At 43.0% G+C, this 27,836-nt stretch overlaps 1 protein-coding gene across 1 annotated transcript in view; it reads left to right on the top strand.

Moving 5' to 3' along the window:
- ARHGAP31 (Rho GTPase activating protein 31) overlaps nt 1-27,836 on the top strand; it is a 111,181-nt gene that overhangs the window by 58,004 nt on the left and 25,341 nt on the right. The window contains exons 2-7 of the mRNA XM_021070330.2: nt 6,190-6,292; nt 8,882-9,026; nt 19,180-19,262; nt 20,460-20,567; nt 21,520-21,662; nt 26,548-26,746. Of these exons, the coding sequence (XP_020925989.1) occupies nt 6,190-6,292; nt 8,882-9,026; nt 19,180-19,262; nt 20,460-20,567; nt 21,520-21,662; nt 26,548-26,746 (781 nt within the window). The remainder of the gene's footprint in view (nt 1-6,189; nt 6,293-8,881; nt 9,027-19,179; nt 19,263-20,459; nt 20,568-21,519; nt 21,663-26,547; nt 26,747-27,836) is intronic.

Raw genomic sequence — 27,836 nt, 5'->3', positions numbered from 1 at the left:
AGTTCCCCAGCCAGGAATCAAACCTGTGCCACAGCAGCTATCAGAGTGATAGCAGTCCTTAACCCCTTGTGCCACAAGGGAACTCCTGGGCTCTTGATTTTTTTTCATTGCTCTCTTTGTCTGGGTTGGTTTGTTTGTCTGTCTTTTTAGGGCCAAACCCATGGCATATGGAAGTTCCTAGGCTAGGGGTCAAATTGGAATTGTAGTTGCTGGCCTGCACCACAGCCACAGCAACTCAGGATCTGAGTTACATCTGTGACCTACATCACAGCTTAAGGCAATGCCAAATCCTTAACCCACTGATCGAGGCCAGGGATTGAACCTGCATTCTCATGGATACTAGTTATCTTCATTTCTGCTGAGCCACGACGGGAACTCCTCTATCTGTTTTTATGCAAGTACCATACTGTTTTGTTTACTATAGCTCTATAGTATAGCTTGAAGTCAGGAAGTGTTTTTCATTTTTCTTTTCTTAATGTATATTGCTTCTATAACTTTTTCAAAAGAAATTTAAAAATAGGTGTTTAACTACTAGGTGTTGAACCCCTAAAAGCCATCACCACCATAAAGCAGGAACTGCAGTGGTGGAATTTCAGGCATTTGGATAGTCTGGAGCAAGGCACCAAACAGCTTTCCTTAAGTAGTGCCTCCATACATGGCCACCAATTCATGGGACCTGCCCTCCTGAACAGGAAGGTGTGAGTCAGGCAGGTGTAGGTTGGGGCTTTTTCTATTCCTCCTCAGTGTGGTACCATGAAAAAAGCATGGACTTTGGAGTCATGCAGGTTTGGATCCCAACTCTGGCATTTACTAGCTGTGTGTTGTTGAGCAACTTACCTAACCTCTCTGAGAACCAGCTTTCACATTCTCAAAATGGGGAATTTTACCTCTTTCATGGGTTGGCTATAATTATAGAATAGAGAATGCCGTTAAAAGAGAAAAAAAAGCACCTCATGTGTTGCCTGAGACATAGAAAGTGTTTTCTTTGAAGGACCCAGATCTCCATGGAGCACTGAAATCCCATATGGAAAGTGATGACCAATCTCCTGTTCAGCAAGACGTTTCAAGTGGTTGTGTTTTCAAGGCTATTCTAGATGAATGCGATAGTACTGTCCTCAGTGTCCCTAAAGAGCTCACGGCATAATGATGGAGATGACATAGATACAGACAACACCTTGCACCTAGTGCTAGATAAGAGCAGGTTTGCAATGAGTATTTGTTGAATTGGATTTTTTAATAAAAAAATTGGGGGGAAAGTTAATACATTTTTATAGTTCAAAATTCAAAAATATAAAAGAGTATATAATGAGGAGCCTGCCTCTCACTCATACCTCGGCCCCAGCTTCCTCATTCCTTTTCCTGTAGGCAACTAAATTTACCACTTTCCTTTCTTTTCTTTTTTTCCCTTTCCTTTCTTCAGCTGCACCTGCGGCATATGGAAGTTTCCAGACCAGGGATAGACTCTGAGCCCAGAACTGCGACCTACACCACAGCTGCAGCAACCTTAACCCACTGTGCCTGGCTGGGAATCCAACTGGTACCTCCACAGGGACAAGCCAGATCATTAACTCACTGCCGCACTGCAGGAACTCTTGGTTACCACCTTCTTATGCATCCTTCCATAGATGTTTAATGCATACACAAGGGAATTTATAGCTGTTCTTTTATTCTCTCTTTAAAAAAAAACAAAAAACAAATGCTAGCATATTATTACACTGGTCTGCACCTCATTCTTTTTGCTTAACAGTGTATGTTGGAGACCATTTTATATCAGTTCATGAGTTCTGAACTCAAAGAGGGGGTGAAATTTGAACAATATAAGACCTTAACAAAAATCCAGAATGGGGAGGGAGGAGTGCCATATTTCCCTAGAGCACAAATGCACTTCGTTCAGTGAAAGAAGGCAGCTGCCATGACCACATAACTGACCAAATAAAACTGTGCTTGTTCCAGTTTCAATCTCCAGATCTGATCAGATCCTGGCCACATGGGGAACTGGGGCAGCTTAGCAGCCATTACTTCTGAGGGATGCAGAGAAAATTTGACTGCTGGTCTTTTCTGCCCTTAAACCCTCAAAGAGGTTAGGAATTGAGGGAAAAATGAACCCCCATGTTATTTATAAATAGAAAATGTCTTTTGGTACCAGGTTGGAGTAAATGAACCAATGAACTTTAAAATGTTTCATAATATGTAAATTGTAAATCAAAGGAGAAGTTTTCTTTTCCATCAGAGACCACATCAAGATTTATTTTTTGCTCAGATTAAAATTTAACGTTTAAGATCGCTGATCCAGGGAAAACAAAACAAAAGAGGGACTTAGAGAACCATCAGTGCAACAATCCAAAGAAGTTATAATGTTATATCATAATCAGCAACTGTGTGTACCTCTGTAGGAGGAGACTTGAAGTTCTTTGGGTCTATGATAAATCCCACAGAACTAGCTCTGTGACTCCGACCTCCAGCAGCACTACTTCCCATGCCTAAATACACAATGGAAGCTTTCTTTCCATCTACAAATACTCAGCTATTTTGTATCTAGCCTCTATCCTGTCCAGAATCCTAGAGTGTCCCCTATTTAGTTGGACCCCAGGGACAATAGCCTGAAGAATTCTGACCTTTGAGACTAAACTCTTAACACCACCAGCCAGTATTACCTTTAGAGCCTGGCTACCGTAAGTGTGGGCTGCAGACTAGCTGTATCTATATCACCTGGGAACTTGTTAAAAATGCAAATTCTTGACCCCCACTCTCCCATTGGAATCTGCATGTTGATAAGACTGCAGGGCTTTACATCCACATGAAAGTAGGAGAAGCTCTGCTCCAGACCAGTGGTTCTTGAACTTCAGCCTCAGAATCACCTGGAAGCAGCTGCTGCTACTGGAACTCATCTGGGGACCACAATTTGAGAACCACTGGTCTGGGTCCAGAGCTGGGTGATTACAGAGATCAAGTGATTCTTTTCCCATTTACTGCATATGATGGAGAATTCCCATGTCTTCCATCTTGGCCAAAGATGAGACTCCAGGAAAGCTAACACTTCTCTGGGACTGGGACCATGGCCTTTTCCCTTAGGTTGTTTTAATATTACCTCCTGTTTAAACAGAGCTGTGGACGAGAGGTTCTAGGGCCTCTGTACCAAAGCCAGAGTAAATTTATGGCAGAGGCTCCATCCGGGAGTGTGTTTCCCGCACCTTTAAAGCAAATGGAGTCTGAGGTGCTACAGCTGAGAGCCACGGTCCTGGGAGGTCACTCTCTGAGTTCAGGGTAGGACAGATGAGTGACCCTGCACTGCCCCGTTGTGTGGAGTGTTCTTTATAAAGTCTCTTTATAAAGTCTCTTTGAGGCAGAGGCTTTTGTCTTTGAGTCCCTCTTGGGAATGCGCCAAGCTCTTAAGGCCACCTGTGCCCTGGGCAGCACAACAGCCATATACCCTGGTATAGATGCACATTTCAAAATGCATCAAGATCAAACATAGTTCCAGAACTTCTAACAAAATCTGTACACTGATTTGGGTCCGGCTGCCTTTGTATTATGAAGGTATGCCTCAATGCATAGAAAAGAGACCTCGGGCAAGCAAACTTACCTTCAAATAGAAACAGTGAACTAGAGAACACAAAAGCCATTCTGGAGAGTTCCTGGAGAGTGGGTTAAAGATCTGGCCTCATCACTGCAGGGGCCCACATCGCAACCGTGGCACAGGTTTAATCCCTGGCCTGGGAACTTCCATATGCCATGGGCATGGACCAAAAAAAAAAAAACATTCTGAATAGTGGAGGTGAGTATTGACTGCTAAAAGCTTGGTCAACTCTACCCCAATAGTCCATCAGATGGGAGGTGGCAAATTGTTTTTGCGGAGCTTGCATCTCACAGATTTTAATTTTACATCCTAGAAAAGCTTTCAATAGAAATAGTAATGGTCATTGTAGAATGCTTATTACATAGCAGTGTCTGTGCTAAGTGTTTGCAGGTATTAACTTCAATCCTAGCTATGAAATTAATATCATGTTATCCTCATCTTACAGATGTGGAAACTAAGAAACAGAAGTATTGTACATTTTGCCCAAGGTTGCAAAGGCAGCTTAGTGTCCAAAGCTGTGTTCCCAACCATAGCCACATGTGGCAGGTGATAGCACAACAGCTTGGTGTGGTGGAGAAAGAGTCAACCTATTGTGCACATCAGGGATTTTTCTTTAAACAAAACAACTTTTTAAAGCATTGGAGCACTGTTTGCTTATTTATTTATTAAATTTATTTAGAGGCATGAGGGTGGGAGACAAGAATCTCACTACAAAGCATATTTTATAAATCAGATCGAAGCATAGATCTTCTGGTTGAAGCCAGGCGGGAGTTCTGGACCCATGTCCACTCTCACATCCCCCCCTCCACCACACCCTGCTCCTACCCTGAATTCACTCACAGGGAGTAGTTCCACCTCTGTGGTCTCTGGCCTCAGTATTTCCAATCCCAAGTCCACTCCCTGCCCTCTGTCCACCTCAGCTAAGAAGCCTCTCACGATTTGGTCATGTAATACAGAGGCAAAATATGGATGTGTCCTGGAGGGGAACAACTCTAGGGATTCATAGCCTTTGAGAGGTGGGTGGAATATTTTAATTATGATGAATTTTACGCAGTAAAATGATAGTAGTTGAAGGAAATGATGCGGGAGTTATTCAGAGTATTGTAGTGGAGAATCCAGGAAGAGTGTTGAGTCTGAACACCTAGTGTCCACCCATGTAAAGGTCCAGTCCAGGTTGGAATTGTGTGCAGGTATGATCATGTGCATTGAGCATTAACGGACTGGCATTTGTCTAGTTTAAGGCATTAACAGACTGGGTATATTTTGGGGGAATGAGCATGGTGCTAACCCAAGCCCCAGCTCATGGAGTTTCTATACCACCTCCATGCCTGAAGGCTTCAGCCCCAAGGCTTTGTAGTTCCATACCATCCACTACACTCTCACAGAGGGACCTCAGATGGATCTGTCCAAGGACCAGTGTATGAGGTGACTTGCCACTCTCTCCATGCCATCCAAAAGGCCTATGTTTGCCATTCTGGGTCGCTGAGCTGGCTGAGCTCATCAAGGTCAGCCCTGAGAAGAGAACAGCATAGCCAGACTCTTCTATCCAGGCACTGGACTTCTGGAGTGGTAGGAATTCAAGAGGCCATGTTGGTCCCTTTTATATGGCCCATTCAATCAATGACTGGTTTGACCCATTTGGTGGTGTGTGTGGTTAGGGGTGGTTCTCACATTAAAAAAAAAAAAAAAAAAAAGCACTTTAGGAGTTCCCAGTGGCATCTCTGGAGCACTGGGTCACAGGTTCAATCCCCAGCCCAGCACACTGAGGTAAGGCTCTGGCTTCTCAGTGGGGTGCCGCTGTGGCTTGGGTCTGATCCCTGGCTCAGGAATTCCATATGCCTCGGGGTAGCCAAAAATAAAAAAATAAAATAAACAACTTTAACCTTTAAATCACCTTTAACAATCTGGCAGATATTCTCCCAGTCATTTTTTCCTTTGCAATTTTTTTTAACATAGCTGAATTCACAATGTCGATTTGATTTTGTGCCTTGTTTTTTCTCTTATCTACCTATATCATGAGCGTTTTTCCATGTGTTAATTACTTTTCATAAGCAGCAAGTACTCTTGAGTGAGGTAAATAAATTTACCTGCCCCTAGGCACCAATTCTCTAATCTGATCATACAGCAGTCACCTGTGTTTTAAAACCACAGACTGCTGGGCCCCACCTGCATAATTTCTGATTCTTGGGTTTGGAGTGGGACCTGGGAATTTGCATTCCCAACATGTTCCCAGGAGATGCTGATGCTGCTGGTCAGGAGGCCACACTGGGAAAACCAGTGAAACCAGGAGATGGAGTTGTGAGATTTCCAAGGTCACTGCTGGTTTCAAATCTAAGTGTTTGCATATTTTTCAAATTCTTAAAAAAAAAAAAAAAAAAACCTAATTCTTAAAACACTTGAGTTTTCTAAACTTTAACAAAGCCCTATGTTTTTTTTTTTTTAAATACCAAAGAACATCATCTACCACTTACAAGTAATTGTTTCCACTTGTAACTTGTATGTGTTCCATGCTCATTTCTCTTTGAAGTTACCTGAATTTTTAACAGGCTATCTTTAAAAGACAGTCAGACTTATATCAAATACTTCATTGTTTTTTCTTTTCCTTTACATAGTTCCATATGTATTGAAGAGCTGTGCAGAATTTATAGAGACTCACGGCATCGTGGATGGAATTTATCGGCTTTCCGGAGTCACCTCAAACATACAACGGCTAAGGTAAGCCAAAGAATAACCCCCCAAAGAATTCTTCCAGGATCCTTCTCCTGTCCACACTTCTATCTGCAGATGTTGGGAGTATTAAAAACTGAAGGGATTGAGGGAAGGATGGCAGGGCAGAAGATCAAGTGCTGATGTTTTCAGATGCCTAACTGTTCTTAATCTAATCAGGAAGCTCCCCAGTCTGATGTAATTCTTTCCAACATAAGCTCCTGAGGGCTTTTAATCTGTTTGTCTTGCACCAGATTTATCCTTCTTGGGTGGATTCAATTGAACTCAAATGATTTAAATTACAAGTTGGGAAAAATGATTTATTATTATTCACTTGCCTACTCAAAGCTTGGTATCCCCTGAATACCAAGCGTACATGGTATTCAGAAGTTGGAGATCAACGTGACTTTTTCTACTGGCACACAGTCAACATTTGATATTTCATCTGATTGAGAAGTCAGAAGTTCTTTAACTGATGCCTGTGTTTTAAAAATTATTGGAAGTTCACTTGTAGAGCAGTGAGTTAAGGATCTGGCATTGCAGCAGCTGTGGCACAAGTTGAAACTGTGTCACAGGTTCAATCCCTGGCCCAGGAACTTCTACATGCGTGGTCAAAAAAAAGAAATTATTCATAGAGGAACTATTTCCAATTTATGGATTTATTGTAAATAGTTGTATAATGTATCCTAGAATTTTTTTGGAAGAAATTTCTATCACATTAAATTAAGAGGCCAATAATCTTCATACAAAACACAGATATGTGTGTATTTTATATGTATTATATATATAGAATAAAAGGAATATATGTATTTAGTGTATGTATAGAATATATACATTATGTATAAAATATATACCATTTGTGACTGAAACAATAGGTTTAGGTATTTTGAATATTGTTCTTTAATACCACAAGTACATAATTTATTGTTATTTTAATATACTTATTATACATTTAGCTATAATGTAGCCTTTTAAGACAATAAAACATTCTTGTTACAAGATTACTATACCCCTCCCCCTCAAATCCCAGTTGTCATGAAGCTATACCAAAGGAACAAAACGTTATTTTCACTCCTGGAGCAGTGATAGCTGTTAAAAAGAAAAAAAAAAAAAAAAAAAAACTGGTTTATTGCAACCTTAGATTTTAACAGATCTGTGTATGTGCTTATAAAATTTCACTAATTTACTTATGTGACATTTTTCTGAGTTTCAACAGCTAGCATTTTTAATGGTATACTCCTAGCTCTGAAATAATACTACACGGTAGCTGGTATCATGGAAGGACACTTGGACAATGGCCAATTCTTTTTCATTTAAGGATTGACCTTAGCCTTGACAAGGGAAATTTTTGGCTAACAAAATGAATAAGCTCTAGATTGTTTTTGTTCTGCTCTTGTAAAAAAAACACATGCCTATAAATTTATGAGGCCATTGCATGGCTTTCTTTTCAAGGCCTCACTCAGTTCGTTTCAGGTTCTGGCAGCATCAGGGATTTCCCTTCCCTTTATTAAAGGGGCAGAACCAGACTCCAAGAGAATGGGCAGCCAGCTGTTTCAAGATGCTGCCTCCCAGACTCTGGTTGACTTTGTCACTACTTGTTTGGCCAAATGAAGACTCTCAAGAAACCTAATCTCTCTTTGGTATTAAAGCTCAGATATATCATCTTTTGAATAGATTTTTAACTCATAAGTGTATATTATTTGAGGTAATATATTCATGTAAACTTATTAGGAAATATTTTTTAAATTAGAAACAAGGCCTAGGAGTTCCTGTGGGTCAGTTGTAACGAACCTGACTAGTATCCATTAGGATGCAGGTTTGATCCCTGGCCTCGCTCAATGGGTTAAGGATTCGGCATTACCATGAGCTGTGGTGTAGGTCACAAATGTGGCTCAGATATGGCATTGCTGTGGCTGTGGTTAGGCCAGCAGCTGCAGCTCTGATTCGATGCCCTAGCCAGGAAACATCCATATGCCATGGTTGTGGCCCTAAAAAGACAAAAAAAAAAAAAAAAGACAAGGCCTAGAATGTGACAATGTGCCCAAACACCCCACTATAGATTGTTGAAGAAAATATTCATAAAGCTCATCTGTCCTGGGGGAGTCACTATCAGGCAGCCTAGATGTTTCCATTCAGCATCAAAGAGAGAGTTGACTGAAGTTCTCAAACCTTGGGTTTAAGTCTCCAGATAAAACAAGTCTGCTGACATGAACATGTGGATATAAATGATAACAATTCGACTCACTCTGGTTTTGGCCTCTCCTCCGAGAGAGAGAAGTTCATTTAAAACAATATTTTGGGAAAACTGAAATCTTGACAGGGTTTTTGGAAAAAAAATTTTATTTCCCCACTGTTCATAATTGAGAATATAGACATAATGTCATGAGAAATCCATTTGTAAATGGGATTATATCTTTCTAATGACAGCAGCTTCTGAATCTGGAAGACTGAATCTTAAAGTGGAAATCTTCCTATAGATTCCTTGTGACTTGGTCAGATCAGCAGTTTAGGGTATTTTTACCCCCTAAGCAGCCAAGTAGCTGCTGACATGAAACACATGTTCCTGGGATTGTTATGTCTCCGTCTGTGTTGTTTCAGGCAAGAGTTCGGCTCAGATCAATGTCCAAATCTGACAAGGGAAGTGTACCTCCAGGACATCCACTGTGTGGGCTCCCTCTGCAAGCTCTACTTTCGGGAGCTGCCCAACCCCCTCCTGACGTATGAGCTCTATGAGAAATTCACGGTGAGTGTGTGGATTTCCATTTCCATTACTGGGCGGGACGCGTGGATGGGCCAAGGAAAGTTTTAGCAGTAAATCGAAATACTCACCAGATGGTTGCCATTATCTTGGTGATGGAAATAGGATGGTATAGTGAGGAAAGTAGGGTAGTGGGAGCATTTGCTAAATTGTTCCTTTCTTTGATTTTCAGAATCATGTGTGTTTGAAGAACTGGGTTAGGAGTTCCCCCATGACTTAGAGGGTTATGGATTTGGCATTGTCACTGTTGTGACTCTGGTTACAGTTGTGGTACAGTTTCAATCCCTGGCCCAGGAGTTCCTGCAGCAAAAAAAAAAAAAAAAAAAAAAGAGCTAAGTTAGGTCAGTTCCATATTTATGTAAGCAAATGTGCAAATGTGCATTGTTACATAGAGAGGAAACTAAGAACCAGGAAATGAAATGACTGGCCCAAGGTCACTCTGTCCCCAAGCAGGACAGGAACCTGAGGCTCCAGATGCTACCCCCACAACTAATTCATTTCAGACTATTCCTTTTGTTTCTTGTTGGGGTTGGGTAAAGAAGTGGGCAGATAAAGAAGGGAGAGAGAACACGCAATAGTAGTCAGAAATCCAGGGAAAGGGAGTTCCCGTTGTGGCGCAATGGAAATAAATCCGACTAGTATCCATGAGGATGAGGGTTCGATCCCTGGACTCTTTGCTCAGTGAGTTAAGGATCTGGTGTTGCTGTGAGCTGTGGTGTAGGCTGAAGATGCAGCTTGGATCTGGCATTGCTGTGGCTGTAGCATAGGCCGGCAGCTACAGCTCCGATGGGACTCCTAGGGAACTTCCATATGCTGAAGGTGTGGCCCTAGAAATCAAAAAGAAAAGAAAGAAAAAGAAATCTAGAAAGAGAAAAGATTCTGGGAAAAGCAGTCAAGAGGGAGTACAGGATAGGCCAGTGAGCTGGGTTGGTGAAAGAGGATGGATGAGCAAGAACAGAACACCTAAATAGCAGCTGCATGGTTACCAAAGGAAGAGGAGAAAGCAGAATAAATGAGATAGCATTAAAAATAGGGCTCGAACACTCTATACAATAGCCAAGACATGGAAACAACCTAAATGCCCATTGACAGAGGAGTGGATAAAGATGTGGTACATATACACAATGGAATATTAGCCATTAAAAGGAAAGAAATAACGGCATTTGCAGCAACATCATGCTAAGTGAAGTTAGTCAGACAATGAGACACCAACATCAAATGCTATCACTTACATGTGGAATCTAAAACAAGGACACAATGAACTTGTTTGCAGAACAGATACTGACTCACAGACTTTGAAAAACTTATGGTTTCCAAGGAGACAGGTTGGGGGGTGGGGGGATGCACTGAGTGTTTGGGATGGAAATGCTATAAAATTTGGTTGTGATGATCATTGTACAACTATAAATGTAATAAAATTCATTGAGTAATAAAAAAAAGAATGAAAATATTTTTAAAAATAGGGCTTGAAAAAAATAGGGCTTGAGCATTTGGCTGCAGGGGTGGAGGTACTGAGTAGGTGAAGAGTTGGGTTGAAGTTTAGACTCAGCTTGAAAAAGAAGGAGAGGGAGATGAGAGTGTTTGCAAAGAAGTGATTGAAATAACTGACTATAGAATTTTGTCTGAATAAGAAGAGAAATGGGGCATAAGACAGGTGAAAAAGTAGATCAATGGATTATTTCTCTCAGTGAGGTCAGTAGACTGTTGGAATAGGGAGGTCAGAGGGGGTGTTTGAAATTAAAATTATGAAGGAGTTAAGGACCAAACCTAGGCACTAACCAAAGGAGTAAATCTTTCTCATGGCTCCTGTAGTTGGCCTGTTTTGAGTATATAAATGTTCTTCAATTTGAAATTATGTAGGAATAAATGAGTGCTTCTTAAAAATTGAGTGTGGATCATTAAAACATATTTAGGAGTTTTCAGTGATACGGGGAAATACTCATAATGATAACTGGAAAAAGCAGATAGACAACTGCATGTTAAAACATCATTAAAGGAGTTCCCGTTGTGGTTCAGGGGAAACAAATCCAACTAGTAAACATGAGGTTGAAGGTTCCATCCCTGTCCTCACTCAGTGGGTTAAGGATCCGGCATTGCCATGAGCTGTGGTGTAGGTTGCAGACGTGGCTCAGATCTGGCATTGCTGTGGCCCTGGCGTAGGTCAGCAGTTGTAGCTCTGATTTGACCCCCTAGCCTGGGAACCTCCGTATTGCCACAGATGTGGCCCTAAAAAAGCAAAAAAAAAAAAAAAAAAAAAAAATTAAAGCAATCTGGAAGAGTATAAAGGCGAAAGTATAAATCACCTGAAATATCACATCCGCGCATATCTGCTATTAAAATTTCAGGAGACATCCTTACAGATCTGTCTCTGTCGTTCCCTTTCTTTCTCCCCACTTTTGCTCCTCAATACTATGTACTGATATGTTGCAATGCTGTTAATTCAACAATGTGACCATCTTTCCATGAGAAAGACACTACTTTTGCAGAGTAGTCTCTCATATCCACAACGTTTTGTTTTGGGTTTTTTGCTTTTTCAGGCTGCACCTGCGGCATAGTGAAGTTCCCAGGCCAGAGGTCAAAATGCAGCTACAGCTGCGGGCCTATACCACAGCTACAGCAATGAGGGATCCAAGCCTAGTCTAAGACCTACACCACAGCTCACTGCAACACCGGATTCTTTTTTTTTTTTTTTTTTTTTTTTTTGGCTTTTTGCTATTTCTTTGGGCCGCTCCTGCGGTATATGGAGGTTCCCAGGCTAGGGGTCGAATCAAAGCTGTAGCCACTGGCCTAGCCAGAGCCACAGCAACGCGGTATCCAAGCCGAGTCTGCAACCTACACCACAGCTCACAGCAACGCCGGATCTTTAACCCACTGAGCAAGGGCAGGGACCGAACCCACAACCTCATGGTTCCTAGTCAGATTCGTTAACCACTGCGCCACGACGGGAACTCCAACACCAGATTCTTAACCTACTCAGCGAGGCCAAGGATTGAGCCTGCATCCTCATGAACACTAGTCAGATTTGTTTCTGATGAGCCACAACAGGAACTCCCAAGGCTTTTTGTTTCTTAACACTTTGCCTTTATAAATAGAAGTATAGTATAAACATGTTTGTACATATATCTTTATACTTTTGTTTATATCCTTAAGGGAAAAAAACCACAGAAGTAGATTTATTGAGCAAAAAGTTCTTATTTAAAATTTTGTCAGGAGTTCCCATCATGGCTCAGAGGTACAAATCCAACTAGTATCCATGAGGCTGTGGGTTCAATCCGTGGCCCTGCTGCATGGGTTAAGGATCCAACATTGCTGTGAGCTGTGGTGTAGGTCACAGATGTGGCTCAGATCTGTGGCTGTGGCATAGGCCAGCAGCTGTAGCTCTGATTCGACCCCTAGCCTGGGAACTTCCATATGCTGCAGGTATGGCCCTAAAAAGACAAAAAGACAAAAAAATAAATAAAATAAAATAAAATAAAATAAAATAAAATAAAATAAAATAATAAAATAAAATTTTGTTACATGTTGCCAAATTGTTCTCCAGAGTGACAAGAATGCCCTTTTTCCTGCAGCCTTGCCAACACTGGTTACTTTCAGTCTGTTAAAGTGTTTGCCAATTTCAATCAACCAAAAATGTATCTTATTGTTTTAATTTGTGCCTATGATTTTATTGTTTGTTTTATATATAGTTTTAATCTTCTTATCAGTGCGGTAGTTTCATCCTTGAGTAAGACTAGAATGTCATCATGTTAAACAATTGATTGAGTCTAATTTATTTTAACTATATTTGATTCTGTGATAGTTGGGGGTTGATGGGATTTCTTGTCTAGAAACTTCAGAAACTTCTTTTTTTTTGTCTTTTTTTGTTTTGTTTTGTCTTTTTAGGGCCGAACATGTGGCATATGGAGGTTCCCAGGCTAGGGGTTGAATCAGAGCTGTAGCCACTGGCCTACACCACAGCTCACAGCAATGCTGCATCCTTAAGCCACTGATAGAGGCCAGGGATCGAACCTGCAACCTCATGGTTCCTAGTCAGATCGTTTCTGCTGTGCCATGAGAGGAACTCCCAGAAATACAAAAAAATTAGTGTAATGATAATGATATCTACCACTTATTGGGTGCTTAGTATATGATAAATTTATTGCAAATATTATTTAATTCAATCCTCAAAATTACTCTATGAAGTAGGTTTAATATCTCTTTTAGATAGGTAAATTGAAGCTCAGAGTGACTCTTGCTGGTGTTGTAGAGCTAGTAAATGGAAGTGAAGATTTAATACTCTCATAACTACTACCCTTTTATTTCTGCCTTTTTAGGGCCACACCCACAGCATATGTTCCCAGGCTAGGGGTTGAATTGGAGCTGTGGCTGCTGGCCCACAGCACAGCCACAGCAATGCAGAATCTGAGCCACCTCTGCCACCTACACCACAGCTCATGACAACGCCGGATCCTTAAACCACTAAGCAAGGCCAGGGATTGAACCTGCGTCCTCATGGATGCTAGTCATATTCATTTCTGCTGAGCCATGATGGGAACTCCTTCACTATTTTAAAATGGACTTAATAGGAGTTCCCGTCATGGCACAGTGGAAACAGTTCCAACCAGGAATGATGAGGTTGCGGGTTCAATCCCTGGCCTTGCTTGGTGGGTTAAGGATCTGGCATTGCAGTGAGCTGTGGTGTAGGTTGCAGCCATGGCTCGGATCCTACATTGCTGTGCCTGTGGTGTAGGCTGGGAGCTGTAGCTCCAATTGGACCCCTACCCTGGGAACCTCCATATGCTGCTGGTGTGGCCCCAAAAAGCAAGTTAATAAATAAATAAATAAAATAGACTAACAGCTCTTAAATAGGCTCATGTATTTAATAACTTAATATGAAATAAAGAAATCATCCTAAACAAATGAACAAAAAATTCAATAAATAGTGTTGGAAAATTGGCTAGCTATCAGGAAAGGGGAAAGTCAAGTTACATTTTTTTTTTTTTTTTTTTTTTTTGTCTTTTGTCTTTTTGTTGTTGTTGTTGCTGTTGTTGCTATTTCTTGGGCCACTCCCGCGGCATATGGAGGCTCCCAGGCTAGGGGTTGAATCGGAGCTGTAGCCACCGGCCTACGCCAGAGCCACAGCAACGCGGGATCCGAGCTGCGTCTGCAACCTACAGCACAGCTCATGGCAATGCTGGATCGTTAACCCACTGAGCAAGGGCAGGGACCGAACCCGAAACCTCATGGTTCCTAGTCGGATTCATTAACCACTGCGCCATGACGGGAACTCCTCAAGTTACATTTTTTACCATTTAGCAGATTTCAGGATGAAGACTGGCCTTCTAAGAATAAAAGCAAACAACTAAGAATGAAATTTAACAACTAAACTACATACAGATTATCCTTTCTATATTAAAAAAATACATTAACAAAATTAAAAGGCAAATGACCAACTGTGGAAAACATTTACAATAAAGATACAGGAAATTAACATTATTTAATTATATACAACTCCTATCTATCAATAAAAAGTAAAACACACAGGAGTTCTCATCATGGCTCAGTGGTGAATAAATTCGACTGGGAACCATGAGGTTGCAGGTTTGATCCCTGGCCTTGCTCAGTGGATTAAGGATCCGGTGTTGCTGTGAGCTCTGGTGTAGGTCGCAGACACAGCTCGGATCTGGCATGGCTATGGCTGTGGCATAGGCCAGCGGCTACAGCTCCGATTCAACTCTTAGCCTGGAAACCTCCATATGCCGCAGGTGTTGCCCTAAAAAGACAAAAAAATAAAATAAAATAAAAAAGTAAAACACACATAGCACCCTTCTAAACAAATGAGCAAAAAACCTCAACAGACAATTTTTAGATGAAATATAATTATTTAAAATGTATGGGAAGTTCCCTTGTAGCACAGTGAGTTAAGGATCCGGCATTGCCACTGCAGCAGCTCGGGTTGCTGCTGTGGCACAGGTTTGATCCCTAGCCTAAGAACTTCCACATGCCTTGGGCATGGCCAAATAAATCAATCAATAAATAACTGTGTATTAGAAAAATATTTTTACATATTAAACACTTTTTTAATGTTAGTGTTTCATGCTGATGAGCCTGTTGTGACACTGGTTCTTTCATGGCTTTGTATTGATAGTGTAAATTGGTAATTCTAAAGTCATTTGAAATTATCAAGAATCCTTAAATGCTCATTTTTTTAATATAGTAACTCTATTTCTAGGATTTCATTTTAAGATAATCAGATTGCGTATGAATGATTGATTTAGAAATACTTCCCTGCTACATTACAATTACAAAATTGGGGGAGTCTTACATGTCTAACAGTAAGGGATGGGTTAAATAAATGATAATGAATCTATTGGTTTCAATCCTGTGTAGCCATGGAAAGTCATATTTCTGAAGTCTATATGCTGGCCACAATAGAAAGTTAAATGGAGAAAAGCAGTACATGCAACTAAATAGGAAATTACACCAATGTTTGTATTTGGTGCTGTGAAGCCTGGGCAAATCGCTTCTTTTATGCCTCACATGGGAGTAGGTTAATAGTAGTTATGCCTGGGTGGTAGGATAGCAAATGATTTTTATTTCCTTCAGATTTCACATTTTAACGTTGAGTACATATATATTAGTTTCATGTGGCTGCTGTAACAAATTACTGCAAACTTTATTGCTTAAACAACAAAGTTATGCTCTTACAGTTCTAGAGTCTAGATGTCTGAAATCAGTTTCCCTGGGCTGAAATCAAGGTGTCAGCAGGGCCATGCTCCCTGCAGAAACTCTAGAGAAAAGGTGTTCCTTGCCTCCTCCAGCCTCAGGTGGCTGCTGGCACCCTTTGGCTTGTGGCCACATCACTCCTGTCTCTGACTCCGTGGTCACACTGCCTTCTCCTCTTTCGTCTGTATCAAATAGCCCTCTGCCTCTCTCTTTTAAGGATACCTGTGATTGGATTTAGGGCCCACCTGAATAATTCACGAGACTCTCCTCATTTCAAAAGCCTTAATCACGCCTGTAAAGACCCTTTTTCCAAATAAGGTAACATTTCCAGGTTCTGGAAATTGGGACCTGATCTCTTTGGGAATAACAATTTAGCCTACTATCCTACATTTTAATTTTTATCAGGAAAAAAAAATTTATCTTAGGAAAAATTCAATTTGGGTCAGATTGATTCAGCTAAAATTATTATACCCAAGATACAAAAAAGTGGCTTATGTAAGGGCTTTAAGGAAGGTATTGAGGTATTAAATTTTATGTTGAAATCATGTCTTTATGTTTCAGTCTCCCTCATTAAACTGTAAGCTCACTGAGGACAGAAACAGTGTTAATTTTATTCATTATTGTGCTTCCTTTCTCTGCTCTCCAGCTACAGGGGAATGTGACTGTCACCTCGTCAACATTTGCTAGTAGGTTGGCTGACCTACACACATCATTTGAAGGGTCACTGGAGATGGGTCACTGGTGTGTGGCAACAGGCAGAGCTAATGGGCTTTGGGCTCAAGGTGGCTGCCAAGGGGGCAGTGATCAGCTGTCCTGGTGTGCCAGGGACTCCCCCACTTTTAGCTCTGAAAAGCCCTGTGTCCTAGAAACTCAATCTCGGGCAAACCAGGCTGCTTGGTCACCCTACCAGGAGCGCAAAGTTGAGGGGAGCTGCCTCAGCAAAGCTGGTGTTCCTCAGGGTGGAGGTAGGGTCCTTGCATGGTACTGTCCTGGAAGTGTGGTCAAAATGGGAATGTTGGGCATTTTCAGATGCAAAGCAAAACATGGACTCATTCATTTGTTTCATTCAACCAAGGTCTATTGATCACCTACTATGTATATCAGGCAGGCACATTTCCAAGGGATAGGAATTTAATGGTAAGCAAGACAGATAAAATCCTAGCTGTCATGAAACTTATACTGTAATGAAGGAAATAGATGATAAATATAAAGTATAGCTCTATAATGCGACCTGTTGATAAGTACTGTGAAGAAAATGCAAGGCAAAGGACAGGGAATGATGGGAACTGCTTTTTTTTGGTAGGATAGTCAAAGATCACTCTCTGAGGTGATATTTGAACAGAGACAAGGATGAAGTGAGGGAACAAAGAGTGCAAATACCTGGTGGAAGAGGGTACCAAGAAGAAATAGCAGGGGCAAAGGCCCTAGTCAAGGGCATGCTGAACATGCCTGAGAGAACACATAGAGGCCAGCCTGGCCCATGGGGAGCAGCCAGGAGGAAATGATAGGAGACAGGCAGTTTGCAGATGGGCCATGTCATGTAGTCATGCTTGCCACCATGGGTGTGACAGACAGGTAGCTACAACTGTCTGGAAGACAACAGTGCTTATCTCTGGAGACTGATGGCCTGCAGTTGGAGGGAAAGCTAATTTTCTTCTCGGTATTCCTTTGACTGCGTTGCATTTTAAAAGTCATGTGCATGGATTACTTTTTAATCTAATAGCTTAAAATAATTAAAAATGAAAAAGTAGATTTATAATAATTTTAAAATAATTAATACAAAATAAAGGGTAAAAACTGAGTTGTGCCTGGAGTGCAGTTGGAAAGGAGAGCCACAGGTTGTTTGTCCATCCTCGTGATGGAGCTGCCTAGACTGCAGGACTTGAGCTACAGGGGCTGAGGCAGTGTCAGGTAAACAGAGGAAACAAGAGCCTGGACCCCAGAGTCCAGCCTTCGCCAGACTCCTCAAAGGGAAGGAAGCTGGTCTTACTGATACTAATTGGAAGAGAACAAATATTCAACCTAGGTCTTTTAAGATTTAACCATTAGCAAGATTGGCTTGGTATGTGTACACTATTATATATGGAATGGATGGTCAACAGGGACCTGCTGTGTGGCACAGGAAACTCTACCCAATATTCGGTGATAATCTATATGGGAAAAGAATCTGAAAAAGAATAGTTGTGTGTATACGTATAACTGAATCACTTTGTTGTGCAGCAGAAATTATCACAACATTGTAAATCAGCTATACTTCCATAAAACTTTAAAAAAATGAAACAAATAAAGGATTGGCTTAGCCAACGTTGAATGAAATTCTCTTTCAGGCCAAAAATTGGGGTAGGCAAATTTTCCACTCCCTTCCCTTAATTCCCCAGCGATGAGTTCTTCTCTTCTAATAGGGGAATATAAAGAGAGCGAAAAATAGCTTTGCAGTGAGCCGACCCCTCCGGGAGAAAAATGAAGATCTAGAGAGCTTGCAAATAGGATTGGGGTGTGATGGGGAGAGGCTGTGAATAATGAAATAAACACCAGTCCCAAGTGGAACTGCAGGCATCAGGGGTGAGCCTGCCCAGCCTCTTGGAACAAAGATGACTAACAGCTTCCTAAAACATTAAAGGAACTTTCCATGAGGGCTATTAAATTGATCTACACCTTTATTCCCCAGACACATTTTTATAAAGTAGGGGAAGAGCAGGAGGCTTGGGGCAGGGGTGTATGTGAAGCTTTGCCACGCTCATCCTAGTTTTGCAGAGGAAGAGAAGCCTCCTTCGCTCCCCCTGTGCCGAATAGACTGTGGGAGGGTCCATGCCACTTTCCTCCACCCCTCCTTCCTCTGGAACTCTCTTCCTTCACTCGCCTTATGAGGCTCTCCCAGCCTTGGGAGAACAAGGTCATTAGATCTCAGAGGCAAAGCTCTTATCCTGCTGAGAGGGCACGTCCTTAGGTCTTCCCTTCTTCCTAGCATCAACATCAGGCTGCGGAGGGGCGGGGGGCGGGGGGGTGTGTGTGTCAAGGAATAGCCTCAGGCTGGGTAGGGAGGGGCTTTTACACCCCAAAAGACAGCTGGCTGAGTAAAAGCGGGGCCACCCTGTCATCTCCATCTCACTCCATCTCCCTGTCTCTGTTTCTCCCCGTGGGAGTCTCTGTGACTCTGTTACACAGGACACACCCCAGATTCCACCTATTCTTTACCAGATACCTACTTACCCACCATCTGAGGTTGCACAGAGACCCCATGTGCCATACTATTATGCGCTTCCCATCGTGAACCCTCAAATTTTAGCCGTTTTCCTAGAAGATCTTGCCTGTTGGAAGGTTGACCTCTAGTCATGGTTGGGAGGCTGGAGTACCAGGAACCTGTATGAAACCCGCAGACACGGGTGGCCACCTTCTGGAGCACTCACCAGGCTGCTGCATTTCCTCTCCGCAGGAGGCGGTGTCGCATTGCCCAGAAGAAGGCCAATTGGCCCGAATCCAAAATGTTATCCAGGAGCTCCCCCCATCCCATTACAGGTAAGAATCCTTGGTGGAAACAACTCAGCCTCTCAATGTGATGTAATACCATAGACACAAGCTGGCAGCATAAGAGGGAACAAATCAGTGGACAGTGACCTTCCCGGGGCATTTTGAGGTGAGTGAACAGGTCACTTTATCAGAGTGAGTTGATGCCTGACCAGAGACATTGGCGGAAAAGGGCAGCCCATGTCCAAGTTACTTTTGGGACACCCCTCAGAGCCCCACAAGAAATCATTCTGATCACACAAGCCAGCCTCAAAGAGATATTCTAGATTCTTACTCAAGTTCACAGCATAACTGAATCTATGGAAAGCAAGATGGTTTTTAAATAGGGTTTGAGTGTTGCTCTCGGGCATTTGGTTGACCAGTCTCTACATGCTCATCAGTGGTATCCCTTACATCCCCTCATCCTTTCATTTCATACTCACAGTTTTACCCTAAATTGTACCACCTTTCCCACTGTTCTCTAAGCCTGCCCATGTTTTTGCTTTTGGGGGCCACATGCACAGCATATGGAAATTCCCAGGCCAGGGGCTGAATCAGAGCTGCAGCTGCTGGCCTATGCCACAGCCACAGCAATGTCAGATCCCCAACCCACTAAGGATCCACTGAGGATGCCAGGGATCGAACCCGAATCTTCATGGATGCTAGTTGGATTCTTTTCCGCTGAGCCACAAGGGAACTTCCTGCCCATCTTTTACAAGGGGGCAAATTTTGATGTGGAACAAGAAAGAACTTCCCGGCGGTAATAGACATCATTCACCCATGAAGTGAACTCCCTAACAAGCACCAAGGTACCTGCAGCTAGAAGAATTACAGTGGGAGCTGAGATGAGCTTTCAGACAGCGTGGTGGAGATGCTGCCTGGTGAAGGAGGCACAGGCTCCAGTGCTGTGAGTCCCAGTTCTGTCCCTGGCTGGTGCCTCAAGGGCCTCAGCTGATTTCTATTGTGATGGTCTCTTCCCCACCCGTAGCTAGCACATCCAGAGCCAAGAAAATCACTCCTCATCCATCTTGACATCTTCTTGATAGTCCTCCAAAATTCATGAGATAGAAACATTCAGAGTCTCTTAAATTCAAACTTAGATATTATCTCCAGATGTCAGGCTTCACACAGGCTCTGATGTTTCTTCCTTTGTTTTTTGTTTGTTTCTTTGGATTTTGGTCGGTTGGTTTTTTAAATGAACCATTACAGGACCTTGGAATACCTGATTCGACACCTGGCCCACATCGCCTCCTTCAGCAGCAAGACCAACATGCATGCCAGGAACCTGGCCCTGGTGTGGGCGCCAAATCTCCTCAGGTAACCACCAACCCCTGACCTTCTCACCACCCCAGTCCCCAGTTCAAACAAAGACTAGATTCTTCAAAAGTGAAACACCTTGAAGACAAACCTTTGGCTTAGTGGTTATCTGGCACACATGGGAATTCAAGGTGATTTTTTTTTTTGGGGGGGGGGGTCTTTTTTGCCATTTCTAGGGCGTTTCCCATGGCATATGGAAGTTCCCAGGCTAGGGGTCGAATCAGAGCTGTAGATGCTGGCCTACGCCAGAGCCACAACAATGCCAGATCCAAGCCACATCTGCCACCTACATCACAGCTCACAGCACGGGATCCTTAACCCACTGAGCAAGGCCAGGGATCAAACCCGCAACCTCATGGTTCCTAGTCAGATTCGTTAACCACTGGGCCACGACGGGAACTCCTCAAGGTGATTTTTAAATAGCCTTTGCCTGCTAATCTTGGAAATTCTGGAACCCAGAGGTATTTTCTGGCTGCAACTGAGATGTGGCCAATGTTATGGGTCTATATTATAATTTCCTGAAAAGGACTTTCTTGGTCATTGGGGCTCCTTGGCTTTTGTTGGTTTTGGTGGGTTCCCAGCTGACCATAACCTGAATGAACTGCTTCATATAACTCCATAAATAATGACCTGCCCTTAGAATAATTGGGTTGAGGTGGAAGGGGATGCTCTAAAGAAAAAAAAAAAATCAGTTCCTGTATATCACTAATAGAGTGTTTGCAGTCTGGCAGTGGATAATTCCTGGCAACCCTTTGCATTATGTCCAGTGTGCTGGGCTTCACAGCCTTTGAAAAGTCCCTTTAATGTATCTTAAATATTTAAAATACTCTACAGATTAAAAAACTGTAGTCCTTAAGGAGCTGGAGTTTATACAAAAGGCCTGCTGACTCCCCCTTAGGCTTCAGGTGGTAGCACAGACTCATTCACTGAATGTGTTTCTTTCATGGTTCAGGTCCAAAGAAATTGAAGCCACTGGTTGCAATGGAGATGCAGCCTTCCTTGCAGTCCGGGTTCAGCAGGTGGTGATTGAATTCATACTGAATCATGTAGATCAAATCTTTAACAACGGCTCACCTGGGTCTCTGGATAACGATGGTATGGCTCTTCCTGGCATACACCATGCCCGCCTACCCTCCTTCCTTGCCTTAGTCACAGGGCCCCAGAGTAAGTTAGGGTGGGCTGGATTCTAGTTCCAGTTGTCAGCTCTCTGTGTGTGTGTGTGTGCTGACTACACTGCATGTCAGTGTCTGGGGATTGTTCATTCTTATAAGTGTACCTATACAGCACAAGTGTGATGTGTTTTCTTGTGGCTGTAGCATGTTTCTGACAAGTTGCAGACATGGCCTATCCCATGAATGTGGTGAACTCAATAGCATTCAGATTTGAATGAGGTGTGGTTTTTTGGTTGTGGGTTTTTTGTTTTGTTTTTTTGTTTTTGGCTATGCCCGCAGCATGTGAAATTTCCCTGGCCACGGATCAAACTTGAGCCACAGCAGTGACAACGACAGATCCTTAACCACTAGGACCCCAAGGAACTCCTTAGTGAGTTCTCTTTTTTGTCTTTTTTTAGGGGTGCACCTGCAGCATTTGGAGGTTCCCAGGCTAGGGTTCGAATTGGAGCCATAGATGCTGGCCTACACCACAGCCACAGCAACGTCAGATCTGAACTGAGTCTGTGACCTACACCACAGCTCGTGGCAACTCCGGATGCTTAACCAACTGAGTGAGGTCAGGGATTGAACCTGCATCCTCATGGATGCGTAGTCAGATTCATTTCCACTGAGCCACAAAGGGAACTCCCTTAGTGAGTTCTTAAACTCATCCTACTATTATATCTAGAGGCACTGGTGATATTCTTATCTTTAATTATTAAATTTCGTCTTTACTTTCAGTATGATATTTCAGAAGTCTTTTTTTTTTTTTTTTTTTGCTTTGTAGAGCCACACTGTGGCATATGGAAGTTCCCAGACTAGGGGTCCAATCGGAGCTGCTGCTGCCAGCCTACATCACACCCACTGCAATGCCAGATTTGAGCCGTATCCAAGACCTATGCCACAAATTGTGGCAATGCAGGATCCTTAACCCACTGAGTGAGGCCAGTGATCAGACTCCATCCTCATGGATACTAGTCGGGTTGTTAACCCCCTGAGCCACAGCAGGAACTCCCGAGAAGTCTTAAGTGAATGAGTCAAGAGGCGTTCTGCTCATACTCACATGTATATTCAGAATGCCTTCTCTTCCTAAGAATTTATTGAGTGCTTACTTTGTTCTGCCCTGCACTAGGCACTAGGCATACAACAATGAGTGTGTGGTTGTGTGCCTGTGGGCGTGTACTAGCTAGCACTGAAACCCGAAGTAGCCACAATGTGAGAAAAATACAGCTATTTCAGGCTGGAGGTAGTGAGAAGAAAGATGTGATGTTTTAGTCCTCACAATAACATAGTTAACCCTAAGGATGAATTCGTTTATGCACCTTGAACTCATATGAGCCTAATTTGTAAAAATAAAAAATCCAGCTGTCAAGGAGCCTGGTTAACTGCCATTTGTTTAAGAGTGGTTTTCCAACATTAGTGTATGTCACATAACCTGGACACAGATCACTAGACTTCATCCCCGGAGTTTCTGATTCAGCATGTCTGCGGTGCTGCTGAAAATTTTCTTTTTTTTTTTCTTTTCTTTTTTTTTTGTCTTTTCTAGGGCCACTCCCACGGCATATGGAGGTTCCCAGGCTAGGGGTCTAATCAGAGCTGTAGCCGCTGGCCTATGCCAGAGCCACAGCAACCCGGGATCCAAGCCGTGTCTGCAACCTACAGCACAGCTCACGGCAACGCCGGATCCTTAACCCACTGAGCGAGGCCAGGATCGAACCTGCAACCTCATGGTTCCTAGTTGGATTCATTAACCACTGAGCCACGATGGGAACTCCAAAGGGGGTTTTCTTTTTGTTTTTGTCTTTTCTAGGGCCGCACCCATGGCATATGGAGGTTCCCAGGCTAGGAGTCCAATTGGAGCTGCAGCCGCCAGCCTACATCTCAGCTCCCGGCAATGCCAGATCCTTAACCCACTGAGCGAGGCCAGGGATCGAATCTGCAACCTTGTCATTTGTAGTCAGATTCTTTAACCACTGAGCCATGACGGGAACTCCTGAAAATTTTATTTCTAACAAGTTTCCCGGTGATGCTGCTGCTGCTGGTCAGGGTCCACACTTGGAGAACCCGTAATGTGGGAGAACCAAATCTGCAAGATATTTGTGTTAGCTGATCAAAGTGTTCTTTTCCAGTTCAGCTAAAATACTTGGGAAAGTCAATTAGCCATCAGAGTATTCAACTGAAATTAATCTCAAATTTCGATTTCTTGTATAATTGTTCCCACCCCTATCCTGTCCTCTGTGTGGTTTATGATCTTTCTTTAAAAAAATTTTTTTTGACTTAGAATTCACATACCATAAAATTCACTGCTTTAATCATTTTAAAGTGTACATTTCAGTGGTTTTTAGTGTATTCACAGAATTGTGCAGCCACCACCACTATCTAATTCCAGAATATTGTCATCATTCCAAAAAAGAAACCCCACACCCATTAAACAGTCAGTCCATGTCTTTCCCTCCCCCAGACTCTGGCAGCCATTAATCTGCCTTCTGTTTCTGTGTATTTGCCTCTTCTGCACATTTCATATAAGTGAAATCATATAACATGTGGTCTTTGGTGACTGACTCCTTTCACTTAGCATATGTTTTCATGTGTTGGCATTTCATTTTTTTATGGCTGGATAATATTCTATTGTATGGATATACCACATTTTATCCATTCACCAGTTGATGGACAATTGGATTGTTTCTATTTTTGGGTTGTCGTGACTAATTAATATTGCTGTGAACATTCATGTATAGGTTTTCATGTGAATGTGTTTTTAATACTCTTGGCTATATGCCTAGGAGTGGCTGATATTTCTTTTATCTTTAACTCTCCCATTACAGATGTATTTTTTATGGTAGCTATATAAATCTTTTCTGAAAGTAAATGAGAAATAATATACATTCATTCACTCATCATTTTGAGGCAACCAACAATTTAGTGGGGACTTATTCTGTGCCCAGACCTTTGGCAGGCACTCCACATACATCATCTCATTGACTTATCACAACAACTGTCATAAAGTTGTTATCAACCTTATTTTATACATTAAGAACCAGAGAACCAGAAAAGCTTAGTAACTGCCCAGAGCCACAAGCTGGTCACTGGTAGGCAGAACATTGAACCTAAATCTTCCAGCCTGTGCTGTTTTCCTTACCTTGTGCTTCCTCTGTGAGGAAAAACGATAAATAAACCATTGTGAAGAATTAATGACTTTGGGGAAATGTTCTTCTTGACAGCAAATTCCATTCGTAACTGTTAGTGTTAAGGATGTTCCTAATTCCAACCTGGAAATGCCTGTTCCCTTTATGACCATTGCCTGAATCAGCTTGTATCCTACATATTGAAATCCAGTTTCCTCATGAGCCTTTAACTCTTGATTGCCTCCAATTTTTACCATTCAGTGCTTTTAAATGTTCTTGTTGTGAATTTTTATTGACTTTGGTCCCATACTTAATGTTTACGCAAAAGGGAATAAGCCATACCCTCTGGAATTTGAGATTTAGAAATAGGGTTCTATTTTAAATTGAAAAGATCTTAGAAGTTATAGAATCCAACACCTTTAATTGATAAATGAGAGCAATGAGGCCAGAGAGACTGGGATATACCCAAGGTTTATTAAGCCATAAATATGTATTGAGCACCTCCTGTGTGGTTCTGGGCACTGTTCAGATGCTGGGGATACATCAGTGCTCCAAACGGCAAAGGCCCTGCCCTGCAGAGAGCTATGGCCTGGTTGGAAAGACAAACAATAAATGAGTTTTCAAATAAATACATTATCGGAGTTCCCATTGTGGCTCAGTGTTTTAACGAACCTGACGAATAGCCATTAGGATTCAGGTTCAATCCCTGGGCTCTGCTCAGTGGATTAAGGATCCAGTGTTGCCATGAGCTGTGGTGTAGGCCAGCAGCTGCAGCTCCGATTCGAACCCTAGCCTGGGAATGTCCATATGCCTAGGGTGCAGCCCTAAAAAGATTAATTAGTTAATTAATTAATTATCACTTCAAAGACAATAAATGCTGTGAAGAAAGTACAGCAGGGTAATGCAATGGTCAGTGACTTGGGGTATAATTTTGGTACAGAGTGGACATGGTCTCTGAGGAAGTGATCTTTGACCTGAGGCCTGAACGACGAAGGGATCCAGCCATATGAGGATCTGGGGGACGAATGTTCCAAGCATGGAGACCTGGTTGTGTAAGAGCTCTGAGGTGGAAAGGAGCTCACTGCCTTGTAGAAAGTCAGCCCTTGTAGCGAGAGGCAACACAGCCTCCAAAGTGGGCGCCCCACCCTAGGAGGTGCCAAAGACCAAAGCACCAATGTATGGCTGTTGGAAGAGACTGTTAGAATTTTTTTTCCATTGGTTTTATTATATACTTTGTAATTTCTCTGGTGTTGTATGTTTTTTATTACACATAACACAAGTAGAGTGGTATATAGTCTCTTGGTGTACCATAGCTGAGTGCGGCTACCTCTGTGGCTCAGCACACATTCCCACCTGACCAAAGCACTAGGCAGTTTCCAGGAGTAAATACCCACTGCTATTACTTAGGCCCACAGTACATGCTCAATATGCTTTTTGTGTGAATGAATGGATGAATGAATGGTCCATCTCTGAAAAGTATAGGAAGTGCCCGCTACCTTTGGAAGCGCCTGTGTGCCCTCTGGCCGGTCTGGCCAGGACGGCTGTCATATTCTTGTGGGCAGCCTTTGTCCCAGACCCCACCATGCCCAAGAGAAGCCCCTGACAGGAAGTCAGGAATAGAGGGGCTATGGATGGGGGTTCTGGCTGGACCTGGAACATAGGCCTCCTTCCATGAACTCAATGGGATCTTCTCCCCCTTTACAGAAAACCGGCCCATCATGAAGAGCCTGACCTTGCCAGCCCTCTCGCTGCCCATGAAGTTGGTGAGTCTGGAGGAAGCTCAGGCCCGGAGCCTGGCCACTAACCATCCTGCTCGGAAGGAAAGAAGAGAGAATAGCCTGCCTGAGATTGTCCCTCCCATGGGCACCCTCTTCCACACTGTCCTTGAGTTACCAGACAACAAGTAAGTGGCCTACTTTCAATTTCTGGGAGATATGTGGATGGTGAGGGATAGAGGAAGAAGTGATAGGGTTTCTGGGCTGTGATGGCAGCATGGACAGGGTGTGTGGCCTGGGTTGGGGTGTAACGAAGCCTCCCAGAAGAGAAGGGAGCTGTCTCCATAACAGTCACTGATGCCTTCACTCACTGCCCCAAAGTCATCAAGACCTTCATCTCCCGCTAGAGACCCCCCCACCCTGTACCATGGTGGAGGTAGGGCTCATAGGTGTTAAGAATCATAATTAAAATCCCTTAATCCTTAGTTTAGGCAAAAATAGGCTTGGCATTTTCAAGAGGAAATTTGCTAAAAACAAAACTTGACCCACTCCTCCATGGGACATGACACAAGGCACAGAGATGGATAGAAGACAAGGTGACAGAGAGCGCCACTCTGACTGAGAGCTCTGAGCACGTGGCACTTGGGGACATGCATCCCTGCTTCTGTTCCTCTTCTCTTACCTGTCAGAGTCCTTCCTTCCTCCTTTCTCCTTCTCACTCCCTCTGTTGTAACCCTGGTCTGCATACACCCCTCTTCCCCTCCTACCTCCCCATCCCAACCCACTGTGAAAAGGAGGCAGTGACTGAAGCAGGAGTCCTAAATTCTAGGCAGATAGTAGGTGGAAGGGCTGATCAGCAATCTTTTCACTGAAGAGTGTCATCCTGCTGTTTGGTCCGTGAAAGGGGGTGTGGAAACAGACCCCTTGTCAGAGTCTTCCCCATGGTGGCGTGGCTGGTTCCCTCTCAGGAGGGAGAAAGGGCACTGCCACATTGCACAGCTGTAGGGGGCACCTGCCACACTGCGTGCTCTGGGAAAGGCACCTGGAACTCACCTGGCGAAATACCCCTCCATTTCCTGGAGTGCAGGGATGGCGCTCTCTCAATACTGAGCCCCACTGCTCCTCCCCATAAATCCCTGGAGAACAAGACTTCCAGGGATCAGGGAGAAGAGTCCCTCGGAAGGACCATCAAGTGCATTTTCCCTGAGCTTTCATCTACATCCGGGGTGCACTATACCTCAAGGTATTCGATCTTATAAAATCCACCGAAGGCCAAGG

This window comes from Sus scrofa, chromosome 13 (assembly GCF_054392235.1).
Source record: "Sus scrofa isolate SSC_HxYL_T2T_F1_AM1 chromosome 13, Sscrofa_HxYL_maternal_Yorkshire_Landrace_v2.0, whole genome shotgun sequence".
In the NCBI taxonomy this organism is placed as follows: domain Eukaryota; kingdom Metazoa; phylum Chordata; class Mammalia; order Artiodactyla; family Suidae; genus Sus; species Sus scrofa.
This window is presented reverse-complemented; position numbering and strand designations above follow the sequence as displayed.